The following is a 21,785-nucleotide window of genomic DNA, read 5'->3' on the forward strand; positions in this document are numbered from 1 at the left end:
CCTTTCTGCCGGAGCAGTTTAATGAGCGGTCGCCGTCTGAAACAACCGTTAAAATGCCAGCGTGTGTGGGTCACTGCCCGGTGTGAGGGAAGGGGAGGGTGGGTGGTTGAGGTAGGTGCAGAAACGTGTTCAACCAGACATGATCGCTCGGGGTCTGATAACTATTATTAATCAGACCCAGATTATTATGGGGTCTGATTATCAATGGTATTGAAGGAGAGGAATGGAGGTAAGAGGAGGCAGAGTGAAGTCATTTCTCAAATTGAATTGTCTGGGAATGTTATTTCTACACACTTTGTGCCTTGTGAAAATCAATTGGGGTTACATTTTTGAAAAATAGACAAATGTATTCCTCTTAATTTTTCCAGACTGTGATGAATTGCTCATCTGTGTGTGGTCTGATTTCTAGAGAATGTGTTTGCCTCAAGGGGGGTCATACACTCCGATACAGTAATTGTATTTCACTGTTTTCGCTTTAAAAAATGAATGACCGCATTCTTTCTCTCAAACTAACGCTCCTCTCGTCTCTCTTTATCCCCACCCCCTTTCTTTTTCTTTTTTCTTTCGCCAAACTCTCCTCTCTCCTCAAAAGCTGATTGATAGCTTTTCATTGAGTCTCTCAGTGTAGCGGAATGTCATGCGGACAAATGACGAGATGGTGATGTGAAGCCAGAGTTCACGGTCGACTGTGTCGCGGCGTAAAAGCTCAATGGGGGCTTGTGTAATTTGTGTGTAGTTATTCATGAATCCTAACTGCTCAGTTGACTTTTCCCTAGTAAATGCCATCCACGGGCTGACAAACAACATTCCCACAGTGTGTCACCATCAGACCGCTGCAATGTTGCCGCAAGGTTGCATGGACGTTGTGGAAGAGAATTAAGCTCGTCATGCCAAATGCTTGGGAGTTTCTAGTGCTTTCTACACTCTTAGAAAAGAAGGTGTTTTCTAGAACCAAAAAGGGTTCTTCGGCTGTCCCCGTAGGAGAAGTCTTTGAATAACCCTTTTGGTTCCAGGTAGAACAGTTTTTTGGTTCCATGTAGAACCCTTTCCACAGAGGGTTCTACATGGAACCCGAAGGGGTGCTCCTATGGGGACAGCCAAAAAAACCTTTTGGAACCTTTTTTTCTAAGAGCATACTGTTCATACTGATCTAACAAATAGAATAGTAATAGTGAACAGGAGTTAGATTTGTGGAAATGAGCCAAGCCAGTCTTCCAGCCAAGCCAGTCTTGCATGGTCAATTAGTTCAATACAAACTCCCTTTCAGTTTGCAGTTTCAATCAATAAAATGCCTCACACAATGTTTTTCTGTCGTAGTTCATTCCAAAATGAGCCGTAAGTCTTAATCTCACTCGTCTCAATATATTTGCAGATCTATGTAGTCTATATATTTTTTTGTATGTAATTGTAATCAACTTGCCACATACTGCTGTTTTGAATTACAGGAAGATCATTTTTAAGATGAATGCTCTGCTACGACCTTTAGGGAGTGCCAAACTTTGCCTCTCAGTCAAATAAGCTGTAGTCGGGGCCTGCCAAGCTACAGTCTCGGGCTCCGGCCAGTGCCCGTTGGTGGCAGCGGTGGGATAACGCTTCTCCAGTAATCCAGCAATTTTGTTAGGGAGGGTAGGCACTCCACTGCCAACAGAACGCTCCCTCTGCCTCCTCCCCAGGGTGATTAATTTCCCCATCGTGCAGAACTCAGTCTCAAACTCACTCTCAAACCAGTGCAACACATGGATAGGACCACAGAACAGTGTGGTGCAGGGTTTGTCTGGAGCCACAGCGCTTTATGGGCTGGTCGGATACAAAACCACGGGAATGTTGACAAGCAGATGAATGATGCATGCCTGAATCTCTGTCGGCCCAGTGGAGAGAAAGAGAGAGAAGCACTTGAGCTCTCCTTCTCTACTTTTTCATATTTCACAGGACGCGTCCTGGATGCTATTTGATGCAATCTGTATTTTATCCAAGGCAGTCTATTGCAAACAGGGACACATATGCGGTTGTGGCAGGTCCGGTGGACACCAGCCGAGGCATGTTAAAAAGCATTACGCTCTCCTGAGAGGAGACCTTTACTAGCCAGCCCTGTTATACATGAGATAGTATAGGATACATTATTATTATTATTATTATTATTACTATTATACTGCTTTGGCAATATCTACAGATTGTACTTCATGCCATTAAATCCATTTTCATTTTGATTTATTATCTCTTGTATAAGTGGTGCACGCTGACAGGCTCCCCGTATTAAGTTGTCCTGTCTTCCTATCTTCCTATGCATCTTTTCATGTTAAATTGAGAGTTTTGCACAATGAGGACAATGACTAACCAGATCAGCCACCAAATCAGCCACCTGTTCTCCCTAGACTCCTTCCTTCTCTCCTGTGCCAGTCCCCCACCTCTCCACTACTCTTCTGACCCTCCATCCACACCTAAACTTGTCAGTGAACTAAAATTGACCTCACCAGGTCAGGCCAATTAAAACTAGAAAAAAAAACTATTGGTGGCAACACCAAAAGTCCAGATGTTCAGCATAGCAGATAAAGTCAGCATTGGTGTTTCATTCCGTTCCATCTCTGGCTGGATAAAGTGTCAGATAGGCCTAGGTCTCACTCGGAGTGTCTCATTAGAGCTGTGTGGATAGAGAGGGACAGCTGTGCAGAGGCGGACAATCTGTTGCCATCTGGCACACGGCCAGACAAATGGGGGAGGGATATGCTCGCTCACTGTGTCGCAGGATGTCACACAAGACCCTGCCTGGTTTCACATACTTCAATGGCTTTGAGTAGAAGTTCAGATTATCTCTGATTTCCAGTTCCTCGTCTGTGGGGAGCAGTGGCGGTCGGTGCCGTTTAAGATCAAGGAGGATGATAAAAAAATGTATGAGCATGGCCTTATTTCTATTACAGCATATTGGATGTCTGTCATTCATATTCCATTCACCCAGCTCAATGTAACATTGATAGGTTTAGGCTACTACATAACACTCACATTTTCCCTGTACCCATCATGAGGTTTCTACAACCTAGCCTTGAATGAAAGTTTACAATGTACAGTACCAGTCAATGGTTTGGACACACCTACTCATTCAAGGGTTTTTCTTTATTTTGACTATTTTCTACATTGTAGAATAATAGTGAAGACATCAAAACTATGAAATAACACATATGGAATCATGTAGTAACCAAAAAAAGTGTATATATTTTATATTTTAGATTCTTCAAAGTAGCCACCCTTTGCCTTGATGACAGCTTTTGCACACTCTTGGCATTCTCTCAACCAGCTTCACCTGGAAACCAACAGTCTTGAAGGATTTTCCACATACGCTGAGCACTGGTTGGCTGCTTTTCCTTCACTCTGCGGTCCAACTCATTCCAAACCATCTCAATTGGGTTGAGGTTGGGTGATTATGGAGGCCAGGTCATCTGTTGCAGTACTCCATCACTCTCCTTCTTGGTCAAATAGCCCTTACACAGCCTGGAGGTCATTGTCCTGTTGAAAAACAAATGATAGTCCCACTAAGCGCAAACCAGGTGGGATATCGCTGCAGAATGCTGTGGTAGCCATGCTGGTTAAGTGTGCCTTGAATTCTAAATAAATCACAGACAGTGTCACCAGCAAAGCACCCCCGCACCATCACACCTCCTCCTCCATGCTTCATGGTGGGAACCACACATGTGGAGATCATCCATTCACCTTCTCTGCATATCTGGAAGACACAGCGGTTGAAACCAAAAATCCTACATTTGGACTCATCAGACCAAAGGACAGATTTTCACCAGTCTGATGTCCATTTCTCTTGTTTCTTGGCCCAAGCAAGTCTCTTCTTCTTATTGGTGTCCTTTAGTAGTGGTTTCTTTGCAGCAATTTGACCATGAAGGCCTGATTCACACAGTCTCCTCTGAACAGTTGACGCTGAGATGTGTCTGTTACTTGAACTCTATGAAGCATTTATTTCAGCTGCATTTTCTGAGTCTGGTAACTCTAATGAACTTATCCTCTGCAGCAGAGGTAATTGTGGGTCTTCCTTTCCTGTGGCGGTCCTCATGAGAGCCAGTTTCATCATAGTTCTTGATGGTTTTTGCAACTGCACTTGAAGAAACTTTCAAAGTTCTTGAAATTTTCCGCATCAACTGACCATGCCTTAAAGTAATGGATGGACTGTTGTTTTTCTTTGCTTATTTGAGCTGTTCTTGCCATAATATGGACTTGGTTTTTTACGAAATAGGGCTATCTTCTGTGTAACACCCCTACCTTGTCACAACAGAACTGATCAAACGCTTTAAGAAGGAAAGAAAATCGACAAATTAACTTTTAACAAGGCACACTTGTTAATTGAAATGCATTCCAGGTGACTTCCTCATGAAGCTGGTTGAGAGAATGCCAAGAGTGTGCAAAGCTGTCATCAAAGATTTGTTTAACACTTTTTTGGTTACTACATGATTCCATATGTGTTATTTCATAGTTTTGATGTCTTCACTATTATTCTACAATGTAGAAAATAGTCAAAATAAAGAAAACCCCTTGAATGAGTAGGTGTGTCCAAACTTTTGACTGGTACTGCGTATAATTATTTCTCGCAACTATCTATTTTTTATTTATTTTTATTTCACCTTTATTTAACCAGGTAGGCTAGTTGAGAACAAGTTCTCATTTGCAGCTATACATGGAATAAACAAAACATACAGTCAATAATACAGTAGAACAAAAGAAAACAAAAAGTCTATATACAGTGAGTGCAAATGTGGTAAGTTAAGGCAATAAATAGGCCATGGTGGCGAAGTAATTACAATATAGCAATAAACACTGGAATGGTTGATGTGCAGAAGATGAATGTGCAAGATACTGGGGTGCAAAGGAGCAAGATAAATAAATAAATAAATACAGTATGGGATGAGGTAGGTAGATAGATGGGCTGTTTACAGATGTTCTATGTACAGGTGCAGTGATCTATGCCCTCTCCTTCTCTCAACTTTTCCCTTCACTTGTGAAATTCAGTCCACAACACATCAGTTGTCTGTGACTAGGCGAAAAAACCTTTCCAAGCCAAATCTTCATGTCATGACCTACACACAGCCTACATCGTTGTCAAGTCATAGTCAACATACTAGAACTAATGCAATTTATGAATCCGCTACAATCATGCAGTACAGTGTACAGTCAGAAAGCAGTTTAGCAGTTACACCTGCGGGCCACAATGGCAATAAATTAATAAAACCAAAAGCTTGCCTTGACTTGGAAGAGTTCCAGTGTTGAATGTTTGAGCCAAGTGTTTGAGTAGGCTAAACTAGGTAGTGAAAGTTAAAAACAAATATTTATATATATATAGCTAGCTCTCTTTCTCTCTCTCTTGCCTCTCCTTAATTTTGGAAGAAATGAATTTGTTCAAAACTGTTTAATATTGTTTTTCTCTCTCTTTGAGTTAACTTTCACCACATTGTATGCACTGCAGTGCTAGCTAGCTGTAGCTTATGCTTTCAGTGCTAGATTCCTTCTCTGATCCGTTGATTTGGTGGACAACATGTCAGTTCATGTTGTATAAGCTCTGATAGGTTGGAGGACGTCCTCCGGAAGTTGTCATAATTACTGTGTAAGTCTATGGAAGGTGGTGAGAACCATGAGCCTCCTAGGTTTTGTTTTGAAGTCAATGTACCCAGAGGAGGACAGATGCTACCCTACAGAGTGCTGCTGAGGCTATTGTAGACCTTCATTGCAAAACAGTGTGTTTTAATCAATTATTTGGTGAAATGTGAATATATTTAGCAGAGTTTTACCTAAAAAGGATAACTTTCTGAATGTTTCACTATTAAAATTGTCATGAAATACACTGAGGAGGATGGTCCTCATCTTTTTTCCTTTTAGAGAAGCAGGTAGCCTAGTGGTTAGAGCATTGGGTCAGTAACCGAAAGGTCGCTGGTTCGAATACCTGAACCAAGTAGGTGAAAAATCTGTCGATATGTCCTTGAGCAAGGCACTTCATCCTAATTTGCTCCAGATGCGTCGTACTAGTACGGCTGACCCTGAAACAACAAATTTCACTGCACCTATCTGGTGTATGTGACAATAAAATATATACCTTTTATAATTATTTTGCATTAACTGTGTAAAACTGTAGGAGCTGGTTTCCGCCACTGCATCTGCCAGGGCTGTAATCAAATCAAATCAAATTGTATTTGTCACATGCGCCAAATACAACAGGTGTAGACCTTACAGTGAGATGCTTACTTTACAAGCCCTAACCAACAATGCAGTTAAAAAAAAATATATATAGATTTAAGAATATCAAATAAAAGTAACAAATAATTAAAGAGCAGCAGTAAATAACAATAGCGAGGCTATATACAGGGGGTACCGGCACAGAGTCAGTGTGCGGGGGCACCAGTTAGTCGAGGTAATTGAGGTAATATGTGCATGTTGGTAGAGTTAAAGTGGATATTAACAGAGAGTAGCAGCAGTGTAAAAGGGGGGGGGGGGCAATGCAAATAGTCTGAGTAGCCATTTGATTAGATGTTCAGGAGTCTTATGGCTTGCGGGTAGAAGCTGTTTAGAAGCCTCTTGGACCTAGACTTGGTGCTCCAGTACCGCTTACCGTGCGGTAGCAGAGAGAACAATCTATGACTAGGGTGGCTGGAGTCTTTGACAATTTTTAGGGCCTTGCTCTGACACAGCCTGGTATAGAGGTCCTGGATGGCAGGAAGCTTGGCTCTATTGATGTACTGGGCCATATGCACAACCCTCTGTAGTGCCTTGCGTTCGGAGACCGAGCAGTTGCCTTACCAGGCAGTGATGCAACCAGTCAGGATGCTCTCGACGGTGGAGCTGAGGACCCATGCCAAATCTTTTCAGTCTCCTGAGTGGGAATAGGTTTTGTCGTGCCCTCTTCATGACTGTCTTGGTGTGCTTGGACCATGTTAGTTTGTTGGTGATGTGGACACCAAGGAACTTAAAACTCTCAACCTGCTCCACTACAGCCCCGTCGATGAGAATGGGGGCGTGCTCGGTCCTCCTTTTCCTGTAGTCCACAATCATCTCCTTTGTCTCTATCACAATGAGGGAGAGGTTGTTGTCCTGGCACCACACGGCCAGGTCTCTGACCTCCTCCCTATAGGCGTGCTGCTGAGGCTACTGTAGATCTATATTGCAAAACAGTTTGTTTTAATCAATTATTTGGTGACGTGGATATATTTAGTATTATTGTATGATGGCTGTTATCGAGTTTGGCAGTCGACTGCTCGGGCGATTGTCATCGGTTCTGTTCCACTGGTCTCAAAGCGTCTTCGGAAGCCCAAGCTACACCAGGGATGGAACTTTGAGCTTGAGTTGCTTTGAGAAAACGTGTCTTGAGACTCAAAAGAGTGCTTTTTATAGAACTTGGCTCAGTTTTGTGGACAGGGGCTTGGAGCTACTCTCAAAGTACACTCAGTGTTCCACAGATGTGCGAAATAATGTAACCCTCTCCCGAGTCCCACTGTGGGCTTTAAAGACTAGCTCAGCCTCCAGAGGGTTCAGCCTCCGTCAAGAGGCCTGTTGTCCTCTTGGACTAAAATGCCCTTTCCTGCACTGCTCTTCCCTGGCATGAAAGGGCAACACTTGTGCCTGGGGCCCTGCTAAAGGTTTGTGAGGGGCTAGGCCTAAATGTTCTCACTGGATTAAAACATATTTGTGGGAAATAGTTGGGCCTGCGGCCAAGTGTCTTATCAAAAGAAGTTAGGAGAACAACATCACTTTCATTTTATCGGACAAAGGAATCCATTAGAGGTTCACAACCTAAAGTAATTTGTGGCCCCTTGCCCACTTCTTTCTCAGAGACCACCCACACTTGTTTTCACCCAGTAGTCTTTGCCAGTTGTGTGGTGTAGCTGTATTCTAGGGTTTAAGTTGACCTCAAGGTTTGTTATAACTCTAGTATGGTCAAACATGTTATAGAAGCTAAACAGACTACTGCCTCTGCTTCAGGCCAGGGCCCTTGGCCAATCAGCTTCTCCCAGCCCCAGGGCAGTTAGGCCCAGTGTCTTCTTCCCTGGCTCCTAACACCTCACTGCGCCAACCTTACAATCAAACCTCCAGGACTAACTGCACTCCCTGACCCTCCTGCACCGACCTCTCGCCATTTCAACGCACTCCCATCAGGCCACACACTGCTGTCAAAACCCAGGGAGTCCTCAGAAAATACGAAAGATGAATGAAGTAGTGGGACACGCACACACATACACACAAACTCACAGTTGTTTTTTTACATTTGACCAAGATGCCTTGGTTCTATGAATAATAGATTTCAGAGGTTTCTTTTGAGTTGTATATTAAAGGTGGCTTTTCTTCCCCCAAAACCTGATGTTCAGCACTTGTACTTGAATATAATAATAAAAGGGTTTCATATTTGAAGCATGTCCTGAAATTATATTCAGCATTAAACAAAACACATAATTTGGCTTGCGTGGGGGTAGTGGGAGGATAGCACTCTGTAAACATTTCCTTCTAAAATTAAAGAGGCAAACAAGACAGCTATTTGTATAGGGTAATAGTCTCTCTGCGCTCCCTCAAACAAATCTTGGCATAATCAGTAGAAGGGCCAGGAAGCAGAATTCCCCAAAGACAAGGAAAATCAGTTTGAAATAGAAAAACACCTTTTGAATCAATTTGAATCAATTTCATCTGTGAAACCGGTTCAAACTCTGTTGTACAGTTGTGACTCACCCTTCATCTCTCCTCTTCCTCAGGTCATCCTCATCCTGACCAAGTACTACCACGGTGACTCCAGCAAGGTTCTGGAGAGCTCCCTCTGGAGGTAGGATCAAAAGGCTGTGTGTCTGTTTGTTTATGGGTTCGTTTAGCCCTGTCCACTTATCAGGACTGTTACACACTGTAACACAAAGGGTGGGTCGTTGCTGTGCTTCTCAGAAGACACCATGGCACTGAGTACAGACAGAACAGAGTGGAAGAAAGACGCAACTTCAGCGGGCGTGAGAGCGGGCATCTCTTTGGGCAGATAGCATGTCATCGTGGCACAGGACAGGCCAGTGTATTGCATGTAATCCGTTACATGTAACTGATTACAAAAAAACTAACTTCAATCCATTATTTTACCAGCAAAAATATTGTCATCAGATTACAGATACTTTTGAAAAACGAGATGATTACTTCTAGGATCACTTTTTAAATTCAGAAAGGATGTTTCCGCAAAACAAAATTGACACCTTTCTCAATTACTTTCAAATCAGCATTGAAAAAAGGCTCAAGTTGAAAGAAACTCCACCCAAAAACATTTTTTTGATATTTGTTTCATTAGTCCGTTGTTGATATATTCCCAAAATGTTTACCAGCAATCAAGTTGTAACTTTCAAAATGCATCACACGGGCCAGATTTCTGTATTTTGAAAGTTGCATATCTTGAAAACTTGATTGCTGACATGCAAAACATTTTGGGAATATATCAACAATGGACTAATGAAACAAATACCAAAAGATCGTTTTTGGGTGGAGTTTACCTTTAAGTTTGTTCCGCCTTAGAGTCTGACCACAAGTCAGAGACCACTATGAGGACACAGCAGATGGATCTCGGGAAAAGACCAGGACTAGGCTTTTGTAGGCTACAGTGCAAACTATGTCTTCCAATGGTGTGACTGCTGTCGGCATCCAAAGATTATCCAACTTGAATAAATGCTTGGAGGTAAGGACGACAGCAGTGGTGTAGCCTACGGGCGATACGGATATCACTTCTTATTGATATCTACATAGTGCATAGATCTGAATCACACTGCTGCTCTCTCATTTAGCTATTGGTGCAATATGGATTGTGGTTGTTGTAGATGGCTGTTCACAAATGTATATGTGTATTTTATCCCAATAACGGTTGAACTAAAAAAGTTTAAGCTGCTGTTTTTGCGACCAGTGGACAGCCAGTGGAAAATGCGCTCTTGCAACAGCTGCATAGTGCGGATCCCAGCCTATGGAATAAAACGTTTGAGGGAGTTCCTTCCATAGAGTCAGATCCTCCCATTGTCACGCCCTGACCTTAGAGATCGTATTTATTCTCTATGTTTGGTTAGGTCAGGGTGTGACTCGGGTGGGAATATCTATGTTTTCTATTTCTTTGTTTTTGAGCAGAGTGTGGATCCCAATCAGAGGCAGCTGTCTATCGTTGTCTCTGATTGGGAATCATACTTAGGCAGCCTGTTTTCCACCTGAGTTTTGTGGGAGGTTATTTTCTGTTTAGCGTACGTGCCTGACGGAACTGTGCGTTTTCGTTTTCCCCTTTTGTTATTTTCTTTGAGTGTTTCTTGAAAATAAATAATTATGAGCACTTACCACGCTGCGCTTTGGTCCACTTCTTCAACTACAAACGATGAGCGTTACACCCATAGATTCAAAAAGAATTTTACAGGATCTCTATGGTTCCTCCCTTCTAAACTCCTCTGTGGTATTGTGTTCCATACTACCAAAAACAAGTTTAATTTAAGAAGACCACGAGTGGGGCTTTTATCGCTCTTTTTAATTTGTGCAGATGAAGAAAATTCTATTAATAGGCCTAATGGACACATGATCAAACTTGCACACTTTTGATAGACTTAAACAGCTGCAAATTATCGTGATATCAAAGTGTCACCAACAAAAACATAAACAAAAGGCCTATAGCAAATGCAGCATATGGCATACATTTTGTCATATGCAAATAGCACTTTTCGGTACTGCACAAAGCATGCCATTCCATGAGAGCAGCAATTCTTTTTCAACCTGAAGCAATGAGCCCAATCAGTCCTCCACGACTACAAAATAATAAACAACAGAGTATGCTAATAAATCCTTTGTTTTTGGGTCATGCTGCTCAGGTAAAACAATTTGGCTATTCTATATTTCCATATTTAAGTCCTATTCTTGAAGATCAAGTGGTAAATTATTTGGAATGATTGGAAATATGACAGACTTTGGTTTTTAATGTAAAGCTATAGCCTAATCCTATTATTATCTGTAGTAGATAGCAATGGGTTAGAAGCCTATATAACCAACACATAAAGTAAAATGAAACATCCATTTATGACCAGCTATGTAAAATCGAATAGATTAATCCTGCAATAGATGTCGTTCAATTGGTAATATTCATTTTTTGGCTTCTTCTAATGCCTATTAAGGGGAAGGTAATCAAATAGTAAATGAAAGCAATCAGATTACAATATTGAGTTTTGGTAATCCAAAAGTTATGTTACTGATTAAAATGTTGGACTGTAACGGATTACATTTAGAAAGTAACCTACCCAACCCTGGTCATGACTGGGCCTGACAGGCCTCTAATAGAACTCCCCAGTCGGCAATGACATTGCCACTTTCCTCATTGTTTCAAAACTAGAGCACTAGCTCAAAACCAGTCACTCCTCCGCATACATTTAGGTATTCTAGATCATAAGCCATCAAATGTCAGGGTCCTAGTTATAAGGACACTGGGTAGTGAAAGAAAGCCGTCTAGAAATCAGTCACAAACATTGAATGTGTCTCACGGCAGTACTTACTTCATTCCCTTCGCCTCACTCTGGGTTCTCTACACTTCAAAGTGCTGGCCGCTCATTAGGTGTGACTGCCTGTCTCTCTCTAGAAGCCAAATGAATAATGTACATATTTCCACCCTGCTCCATTTTGATGTTTTAATGTTGTTACTCATGAATAATGATTTTTATTTTCACCATGACAAACCAGTCTGGTGGGAAAAAGAGATGTAGGAAGATGAACAATCTGGCACATACACTGCATGTTTTTGTAAGGAGCTAAAATGGCCGCCATGGTGTTGTTGTGCTATTATGATGATTTGGTTCGATTCCAGGGTGTATCACAACCGGCCGTGATTGGGAGTCCCATAGGGCGGCGCACAATTGGCCCAGCGTCGTCTGAGTAAAGGGTAGGGTGTCATTGTAAATAAGAATTTGTTCTTAACTGACTTGCCTAGTTAAATAAAGGTTAAATAAAAATTATAATAAATACATGTGTGGGGGCATTGGTTTCCTGTCAGCTCCATAAAGGCTGTGCAGTCACATCAGTAGAGCAGCTTTAATATTACAGATAGATTGTGGCTTCCATCAATGTAACTGTCTGCATCATTTCCAATCCCCCAAATATATATATTTTTTTAAGTATATACGGTGCATTCTGAAAGTATTCAGTCCCTGTCACTATTTCCAAATGTTGTAATGTTACAGCCCTATTCTAAAATTGATTAAATAAAATAACGATCCTCATCAATCTACACACAACACCCCATAATGACAAAGTGGAAACATTTAGACATTTTTGCAAGTGTATTCAAAATAAAAAACAGAAATACCTTATTTACATAAGTATTCAGACCCTTTGCTATGAGACTCGAAATTGAGCTCAGGTGAATCCTGTTTCCATTGATCATCCTTAGGATGTTTCCTCAACTTGATTGGAGTCCACCTGTGGTAAATTAAATTGATTGGACATGATTTGGAAAGGCACACGCCTGTCTAGATAAGGTCCCACAGTTATTTTCCAATATCCTCCCCACATTGAAATTCTTTAAGATTAATATATATGCAAATTATTTGATGGGGTGACCACATTCTGTCCCCAATCAACACCATTTTTTTTACTTTTGGTGACAGCGAGAATGACATAAGGAAGTAGTCAAGACAACTAGCTTGATTGAGCCTCCACCATGTATATCTTACTGGGCCAGGATATTTAAGCCTCCATATCCACAAGTTCCAATATATCCATGATATGTGTGATTTTCTTAAGTGCATGAGGGTGATAGTTTGTACTGTAATTTCCTTTAAGGTCCATTGAGGTATTTAAAATTGTATTAGAATCCCCCACCAAAATAATAGAGTATTGTATTGCATAGACTTGATCAATTATTATATATATTCAAAGAAACGTGAATCATCATTATTTGGACCGTATAGATTAATTTGTACATTCGGATCAAAATTATTATTAATTAATTAAACCCCTTTTGAGTTTCTTTGCCCATGGGAGAAGTATATTTCACCCCCCCCCGCCATCGTTTTTTTTCCCACACAACTCCATCTAAAAATTTTGAATGAGTTTCCAGTAAACAATAGATATTATATTCCTTCTCTTTTAGCCAGGTAAATAATGATTGTCTTTTTTTATTATCTGCTAAGCCATTACAATTATAACTGGCTATACTTATTTCAACATTTACCATAATGAGATACACGTTTAAATTCTATTTAACATAATATACAGTGCATTCGGAAAGTATTCAGACCTCTTGACTTTTTCCACATTTTGTTACGTTACAGCCTTATTTTAAAATGGATTAAATAGTTTTTTCCCCCTCATCAATCTACACACAGTACCCCATAATGACAAAGAAAAAGGTATTTTTTATATACATTTCCTAAATTTCTAAAAACCTGTTTTTGCTTTATCATTATACATTTACATTTACATTTAAGTCATTTAGCAGACGCTCTTATCCAGAGCGACTTACAAATTGGTGCATTCACCTTATGATATCCAGTGGAACAACCACTTTACAATAGTGCATCTAAATCTTTTAAGGGGGGGGTTAGAAGGATTACTTTATCCTATCCCAGGTATTCCTTAAAGAGGTGGGGTTTCAGGTGTCTCCGGAAGGTGGTGATTGACTCCGCTGTCCTGGCGTCGTGAGGGAGCTTGTTCCACCGAGTATTGTATGTAGATTGATGAGGGAAAAAAATTTATTTGAGCCATTTTAGAATAAGGCTGTAACATAAAAAAATGTGGAAAAAGTCAAGGGGTCTGAAAACTTTCTGAATGCACTGTATGTTTGTAAACTTATCATTAAAAAGTACCATAATGATTGCGTGTCCAAATAGCTTTACCATGATATTTGCACTGCTACTGAGTAAACCTCCAATTGTTCCCCACTATTCCACTCGCTAAAACTTCCCCTCATCCCAGGTTGGGTTGTCGTCCCAGTGACTGGCAGACCACCCCTGTCCATCTGGATTCTAGGGCCTTTGAGAGATTGGAACCCATCCTTTAAGAAGAGCACACAGTGCCACCCACAGAACAGAAGTAGATTAACTGCCAAAAGCATTTACAACACCCTCACCTCGATTGTATTGTATTCAACTTTATTTAAATTTTTTATACATATTAAAACGTCTTGCATATCTTCATTTATTTCCACAACAAACTAATAATATGTGTAACAATGTAGGCAGTTCAGAAGATGGATTGTTACCTATAACCAGGATTGGCATTGCAAAAATTACATTTTTGGCAAACAATTATTATTTTGGCAAACAATTATTGTGATTCATCCTATGTTGTCCCTAACATCATTACCCCATAGCAACAGTTGTGGGATACACACACACACACACACACACACACACACACACACACACACACACACACACACACACACACACACACACACACACACACACACACACACACACACACTCCCCACCCTTCCCCCACAAACAACCACAAGCTCAGATGTTCAACAGTTGTTCCATCCCCGAGCCCAACTCAAGAGAAGACTTGATGTGCGAATGCATATACAGTTGTAACTGTTTGAGAAGGCATGCAAAACTTAGCAAGAATGGGGAGATTTGATTAACCAATGTCAAGTCCTAACTGATGGAGCTTAGATACACCCCCTTCCCCTGAAACACACGCTGGTCCCCCGTTGTGAGCATTTTCCCAAGCATCTCTGTGCAGTCAGACCTTTGATTATTTTGTAACACCAGGGCCACAATCATTTTCCCACTCTCTGATTGTCTGTGTGTGACCACAATCCCATGGGTTACTGCAGCTAGTGTTGCCAGCACTGCCACTACCTGGGTGGGGGCACCCCACCGGAATTCCCACCGGCTAGGTACAAGTTCGTCACGGTTCTCATTAGCAGCTTTGAAAAATTCCTTGTATATTATGCTCACCCATCCGGGTGCTTTGGCTTTGTTGGACCAACCCTGCCAGGCAGGCTCAGACTATTGAGGGGGCAGTGCTGCTTTTGTATGTCTCTGACCGTGTTTATCTTTCTGTCTTGTCTGCATATAGGCTACTTACAGTAGGCCTATAAAACAGATAAGGACTTCTCCTTAGTTTATGGGTTGCTCAGTTGGGTGTCTAGGGTTGGGGAACCGTTCCTTCATGATAGAACAAAAAATACATAAACTATATTTATAATTTATTTTTAAATGTATATCCCATATCTCCACAAAATTGAAGGCTCTCTCTGTCACAACTCCTGCTCGCAAGCACACATGGGCTCTGGCATTTGCAACCATTTTCCTTGAGTCTGGACATTGTTGTCCCTAAGCTTGGGATCAAACAGGGAAGAAGATGCAGAGGATGAATGGGCTCGGCACCTCACTCTGTCAAGTGGTGTAAATCAAGACCCAAGGCGATTGCTTGGCGTTGCTCTGGAGGAAAGTTAGCTGGGAAGACAAGAGAGAGAGAGACTTCTGCAAGGATTCTGGGTCAGTGAGTTTAAACCCATGTCATGGGCTTGCCTTTGGAGTTCTGTGGACTTGCTTGAATGTGATTTTCTTTGGTGTGGGCTACATCAACCACTACAAGGTGAAAGGAGATAGATCTGGTTGGCGTCTGTCTGTCTGTTTACCACTCCCTTACTCACTCTATTATTTCTTGTCAGTTCTCCTAAATTGGAGGGGTTCTGGTTAAGGTTGAAAAGTTCCGTGAGAAACCCAAGCATGTCGGCCACAAACTGTCCCTTTTACTTTCCTGTGACTCAGCTGAAAGATAAAGTATCTGTAGCAACATTTCCTGTCTCAGTCATTTCTGGATTCTGGAGGGGGAGAAGCGATCCCATGTTTTTTCAATCAGGATTAAACCAGAACAGATAATGGGTTTGTGGTGTGGGACAATGCTATGTGAACTGGGCTCTGGAGAGATGGAGTCTGCGGTTGCTCACAGTTTCATTGCCTTAATTTGGTTAGTTCTTAGAGAACATCAAATGAGATTGATCTATTACAGATAGTCTCGCTTAGGCACAGCGGATGAGAAACTAAATATTGATCATTATAAGTGCGGCACTTCTTGCTGGTCAATTATAAGCTTCCCGAAAAATGTGTCTGTGCCTTAGCTACATTTCCCTACTGAAACAACTCTGTGTAAAACCAGTCTGTTTCTGGTTATGCTCAGATAAGACAAAGTTGGAAAAAAAATAGGGATAAACAAAGTGTGTACTGCTTCACTGTAGCTTATGGGATTTAGTGAAGATGTCCCTTTTGCACTTGTGTCTGTGGAGTGTTGGCTTTCGTCAGCCATGTGGGTTTAATGTCTCTGACTCCAATAACCTGGGTCTTGAATCTGTTATAGCTGTCCCAGGATCACCAGCTATAACATAGAACGGCTCTCTTTGTCATCCGAATGGGGAAAACACGGAACGTTTACTATGCTATTGAGGCAATGTCAACCAACCTGGGATGTTGATTCCCAAAAAGTATTTCACAGTTTGTATTTGAATTAAATAAGACAGAGTATGTGCTTTACCTTGTATAGGAACATTTTACAATTGCTCCATATGGGCCTAGAAACCGACCAAGTGGAGGGTTATAGCTTGCCAATTTTTTATTTATTTAACCTTTATTTAACTAGGCAAATCAATTCTTATTTACAATGATGGCCTACCCCAGCCAAACCCTAACCCAGACGGCGCTGGGCCAATGGTGCACCGCCCTATGGGACTCCCAATCACAGCCGGTTGTGATACAGCCTGGAATCAAACCAGGGCTTGTAGCGACACCTCTAGCACTGAGATGCAGTGCCTTAGACTGCTGCGCCCCTCGGGAGCCCTATCAATCACATCTGTATTGAGATGGCAATATGAAATGTATGAACAACAGGCCTGCTATTCCCCCTACCACACACACTTATTTCACGATCTCTCACTCTCTTCCCTCGCTTTATTGATCCTGACAGAGACAGGGACAGAAGAAAGAGAGGGAAAAGAGATTGAGGTTAAGGAAAGAGAGAAACAAAGGGGAGAAGACAGGGATGGAGAGAGGAGTAGAGGGATTGCAGAGTAGAGGAAGTGTGCATGGGAGGAACGTGACAAATGTCTGTAGTGGGCCCCGTACTGTTGTGCCTGAGGGGACCCTGGGGGGATGCTCTCTCTCTCTCCCTTCCTCCCTCTCTCTATGTGACCCCTGCCACTAGTGGAGGGTAAAAGGAGACGCAGCAGGCTGGCACTGGTCAATAATTGATGTGATCGCCGTGGCGATGATGAGGCTGTTGTTGTTCCTTTGTATTCTGCTTTAACTCAAGTGGTTGTGCACGGTCAGGGGCCCAGACCTCACGGTGAGAGAGGGAACGCCGAACGTTAACACACCACACTCCCTCACTGTGTGTGCATGTATGTGCACATGTTTGTGTGTATGGACAAGCTAGTTTGTGTGTGTGTGTGTGTGTGTGTGTGTGTGTGTGTGTGTGTGTGTGTGTGTGTGTGTGTGTGTGTGTGTGTGTGTGTGTGTGTGTGTGTGTGTGTGTATACATGTGCATGTGCCATTGAGGGAGCATTCACCTTACCGTGAACCTCAGAGCACTTTTGCTCCCCTTTTTGAGTGCATTATCTCACACTCCTTCCCCTCAGTTTACCCCCAGAACTTCTGGTGTGCTTTTAGTTTCTGGCACAAGTTCTTACTCCTCGGAAGTCCTTAGCAAGAGACCTCACTACACTCTCTTTGCAGCTGTTCTAGAAATGGCGTGCATCCAAAATGGCTCCCTATATTCCCTATTTAAGTAATGCACTTCATTGGGAATAGGGAGCCATTTGGGATTCACACCATGTCTATAACAGCTGCAGGGGCCCCCATATCCAGAGATCCAGACTTCAGCTGTGGTCTCTCACTGTCCCTATTATCTCCAATGATGAATTAACATGTCAGAGTCTCAGCGCTATCATTGCTATCAATCATCATATGGTCGAGGCATGTCAACATTTGTCTTCATTTGCCCAGACTCTTCAGTTAGAGAAACAGGAAATAGCAATAGTCTGAGTCACTCTACTGTACTGTACAATAATGTACCCCCACACCAGATGGTAAACCCTTTAGCCTTACTGTATGTACATAAAGGAAGTCACGTTAAATGTTGGTCATCCAAATGGACACAGCACCATTGTAGCCTGGGTGTTTTTTTATTTTATCTCATGGAGGAATAACCTGTTTAAATAAAGGTCCAGTGTTTCAAGATTTCAATGAAATATGACCAATAATGAATTACAATATGTTGAAATTATGTTAAAAAGCAGCTTTTCTGTGTTGGACTGGCGTGGGCATATAAAAAATATTAATGCGATTAGATCGCTGATTGGCCAGCTCAGACAAAGAGCCAACATGACATCATGTTCTATGAGGAAATAGCAAGTATTTTTTAAACGGTCTGTTGGAGATACAAGTTTAAGATGTTTTTTGTTAAGTGTTTTTTTCCCCCAATTCATCCCCAATTCATGCACAAATATGAGTATACACTCTTTGAAAATCTAGAACCTAAAGTTTTTTTGGCTGTCCCCACAGGAGAACCCTTTTTGGTTCCAGCGAGAACCATTTTGGTTCCAGGTAGAACCCTATTGGTACCCTTTTTTTAGTGTAGGACGAGTCAACAACATGATGAACTTTTAAAAGTGAGATTTTCACTGAACAGTTACTTTAAAGGAAGAACATTTTACAAAACAGTACTCGAATAGCTGTGACTGGTTGGCGTGAGTAAGGAGCTGGGGTGTGGATCATGTGTTTGGGGATGGGAGATTTGTTTCTGCATTAGTAAGAGGGGATGTTAAACCTGAGTGTGTGTTGACAGAGCCAATCTGAAGACTTTGAGGTGAGCCACATGCAATACTCTCTGGGACGTAAGCCTGGCACACAAGAGCTGAGACAGGCAAGGATTAGGAAACACAGATTCTCTCTCTCTCATTCTCTCTCTTACTCCCTCTCTCCTTGTCTCTCTCCGTGTCTCTCTCCTTGTCTCTCTCGCTTGCTCTCTCCGTGTCTCCCTCTGTTTCTCTTTTTCTCTGTGACACACACACACATTGACTCACATTCAAAGAGTCTTTCTGTGCCGTACATTTTTATTCATACACACATATTCACAAACCTGTGTCACACACGCATGAACAGACACACTTTGTTTAAAGGAGGCGGTACACTCTAAAAAGACAAGGTTCCTGAAAGATCGGGTAGGGGTTCTTCAAATTGAAACTGTGGGGGAACCTCTATATTATTATCAGTATTATTATTAATAATCAGCATAACAATAATGACAAGAACACAATATTTTCGCTGTCAGTGTTTATTATGATTTTAGTGGCAAAGCCGAATTCAAAAATCTAAATATGAGGTGAACTCCCAGCAGAGGTCCAAGTTCAATCAGTATGCCCTCTGGCGTGTTAATGTGTGTGTTGATATCCATCGTATCTATAGCCAGAAGGATTTTGCAGTGCATGATGGTCTACAAGATATCCAGTTACAGTATATTCATCAGCGGTGTAGGGAGGGTGAAGTCTGCGAATACAAAAATAATTATACAGATGATTAACAAAATGTGCACATGACAGTGTTCACACCTTGGTTTTTGTGGTAAATGTGAATGAAAAAAAAATGGTTCACTTTTGACAACGGTTTTCATACACATACCTTGTCTATAATGTAGAGGCCTCATTGAAGAGGTCAGGGAGGAGGAAGATAGCTGCTGTGACTGAGTCCTATACGGTTTTAGAGAAACCAATAAGAAAAATCAGCTTAATCCGCGTAACATTATGTGACAAACCAATACCAATTGTACATGCCACAGGCACACAAGTAAGTGGGCAGTTCAGGCACCTGCGTCCAATGCAGCTATAGCCTTCAACATATTCTTACCTCTTTGCTGATTAACATCCATTGAACTGTGTCCATTTTCTGTTTCAGAAAAAAAATTAAAAGGGAGAAAGTGCCAAACACAGCCATTTCCACAAATATGAAAAGATTGATGGTATCACAATGAAACAATATAAATTTAGATCATACAAGGGAGAAACCTTACCGGCTGTTTTCTCAGTTTTCTCATTTTTCAGTTGGGCAGTTAGGGTCCTGCAAGAACCCACTTGAGAACTAAGGAGGTTCCTTGATCAACCCCACCTCCTATGGGGTTCTTGGAAGTACCTTTTGGGGGCATTGTTCAGTGCCAGGAACCGTAAGGTTCTTCAAACAACTTTGAGGATCTTAGAACAACCCTTGATGAACCACTCATTTTTAAGAGTGTAGAGCTGCATATCCACGTACGCACCCAAGTCACACACACACGCCTCACACATGTCCTGTTAGTGTGAAAGACCAGCCGGGATGTATAATTCATGTGTTCTTCACACTTCTTTTGAACTGACGACAGGCTGCTAGAGAGAGAGAGAGAGAGAGAGAGAGAGAGAGAGAACTCACCCCTCCGCCCCCTCCCACCTGCCCCCCTCCCCTTTCATCAACCCCTTACCCCCCCAAACCCCATCCTCTCCCTCCAGGGGGCTTCATAATGTAGGAGAAGATCCTTTGACAGACCCTCATCACACCTACACACTGACACCTTTCATACACACACATGCACACACGTGCGTGCACCCACGTATGCACGCGCACACACACACACATACATGCAGAGACACATGCAAACATGCACACACACACACACACACACACACACACACACACACACACACACAGAGGTCCACAAAGTGCAAGCATGGGACTTGACACATAGAGAGAGGGAAAGAGCAAGAAAGAGAGAGATGCCCGAGGCCTTCATCAGACACACAGCAGTAGGGGGTACACTTCAAACTTGTCACAATCACATCTCCTCCTCTCACACGCTCTTCCTCTCCCCATCACTGTCTTCCTCTCTCTTTGTTTCTCTCCTTCCTTCCTCTGCATTTCCATTCCCCTGTGTCTGTCATAATCGATATGATAGTAAGGTCTTTGCTCTCGAGTCACGACCCATTTTTGTCTCTGTCTGATCTTGATCCTTCAAAGTTACGTTCGAGAGGCACACACCTGTATCCATCCCACATTTTAAATGTGTTGACTATTAGCCATTTCAATGGCTCAGATCGAGTTTTCATAATCACAAAGACGCTTTTTCTTTAATAGTTCAAGTACTTTATCCTTCTCTCTCTCTTTCTCTCTCTATGTCACCCCTCCCCCCTCCCCTTGTTCCTTCCATCTCCCACGGCTGCCGGGCTGACCTCAGTCACAACTCTGCCCTCATGTTATTCCGCTTACTCGTTCTCTCTCTATCTCTCTCTTCCTCCCTATGTCTCCCTCTTCCTTTCTCTATAATCTTCCTTTCCCCTCTCAGGCCAGACGGTCTCTTTGCTGTAAATAGTTAATCGAGGCTAGCGGCATCGTCTTCCCCATTACACTCAAGTCCTCCATGCATATTTCATGGCCCAGGGAGAGGTAGAGAGAGAGAGAGGGGGAGAGGTAGAGAGAGAGAGGGTGAGAGGTAGAGAGAGAGAGGGGGAGAGGTAGAGAGGGGGAGAGGTGGAGAGAGAGAGAGAGAGAGAGGGGGAGAGGTAGAGAGAGAGAGAGGGAGAGGTAGAGAGAGAGGGGGAGAGGTAGAGAGAGAGGGGGAGAGGTGGAGAGAGAGAGAGGGGGAGAGAGAGAGACAGCGAGGGACAGACAGACAGACAGACAGACAGACAGACAGACAGACAGACAGACAGACAGACAGACAGACAGACAGACAGACAGACAGACAGACAGACAGACAGACAGACAGACAGAGATTGAGAGGGAGAGTAATGAAGAGTGAGCAAGAGAGGG

The 21,785-nt window shown here is 42.3% G+C and overlaps 1 protein-coding gene across 5 annotated transcripts in view; it reads left to right on the top strand.

Annotated features, from left to right (window-relative positions):
- Positions 1 to 21,785, top strand: part of LOC115194114 (VPS10 domain-containing receptor SorCS2) — a 342,482-nt gene that overhangs the window by 95,012 nt on the left and 225,685 nt on the right. For all 5 annotated transcript variants that reach the window (XM_029753498.1, XM_029753499.1, XM_029753501.1 and 2 more), the window contains exon 2: positions 8,724 to 8,791. In XM_029753498.1, coding sequence (XP_029609358.1) covers positions 8,724 to 8,791 — 68 coding nt within the window. The remainder of the gene's footprint in view (positions 1 to 8,723; positions 8,792 to 21,785) is intronic.

This window comes from Salmo trutta, chromosome 5 (assembly GCF_901001165.1).
Source record: "Salmo trutta chromosome 5, fSalTru1.1, whole genome shotgun sequence".
NCBI classification, from domain to species: Eukaryota; Metazoa; Chordata; class Actinopteri; order Salmoniformes; family Salmonidae; genus Salmo; species Salmo trutta.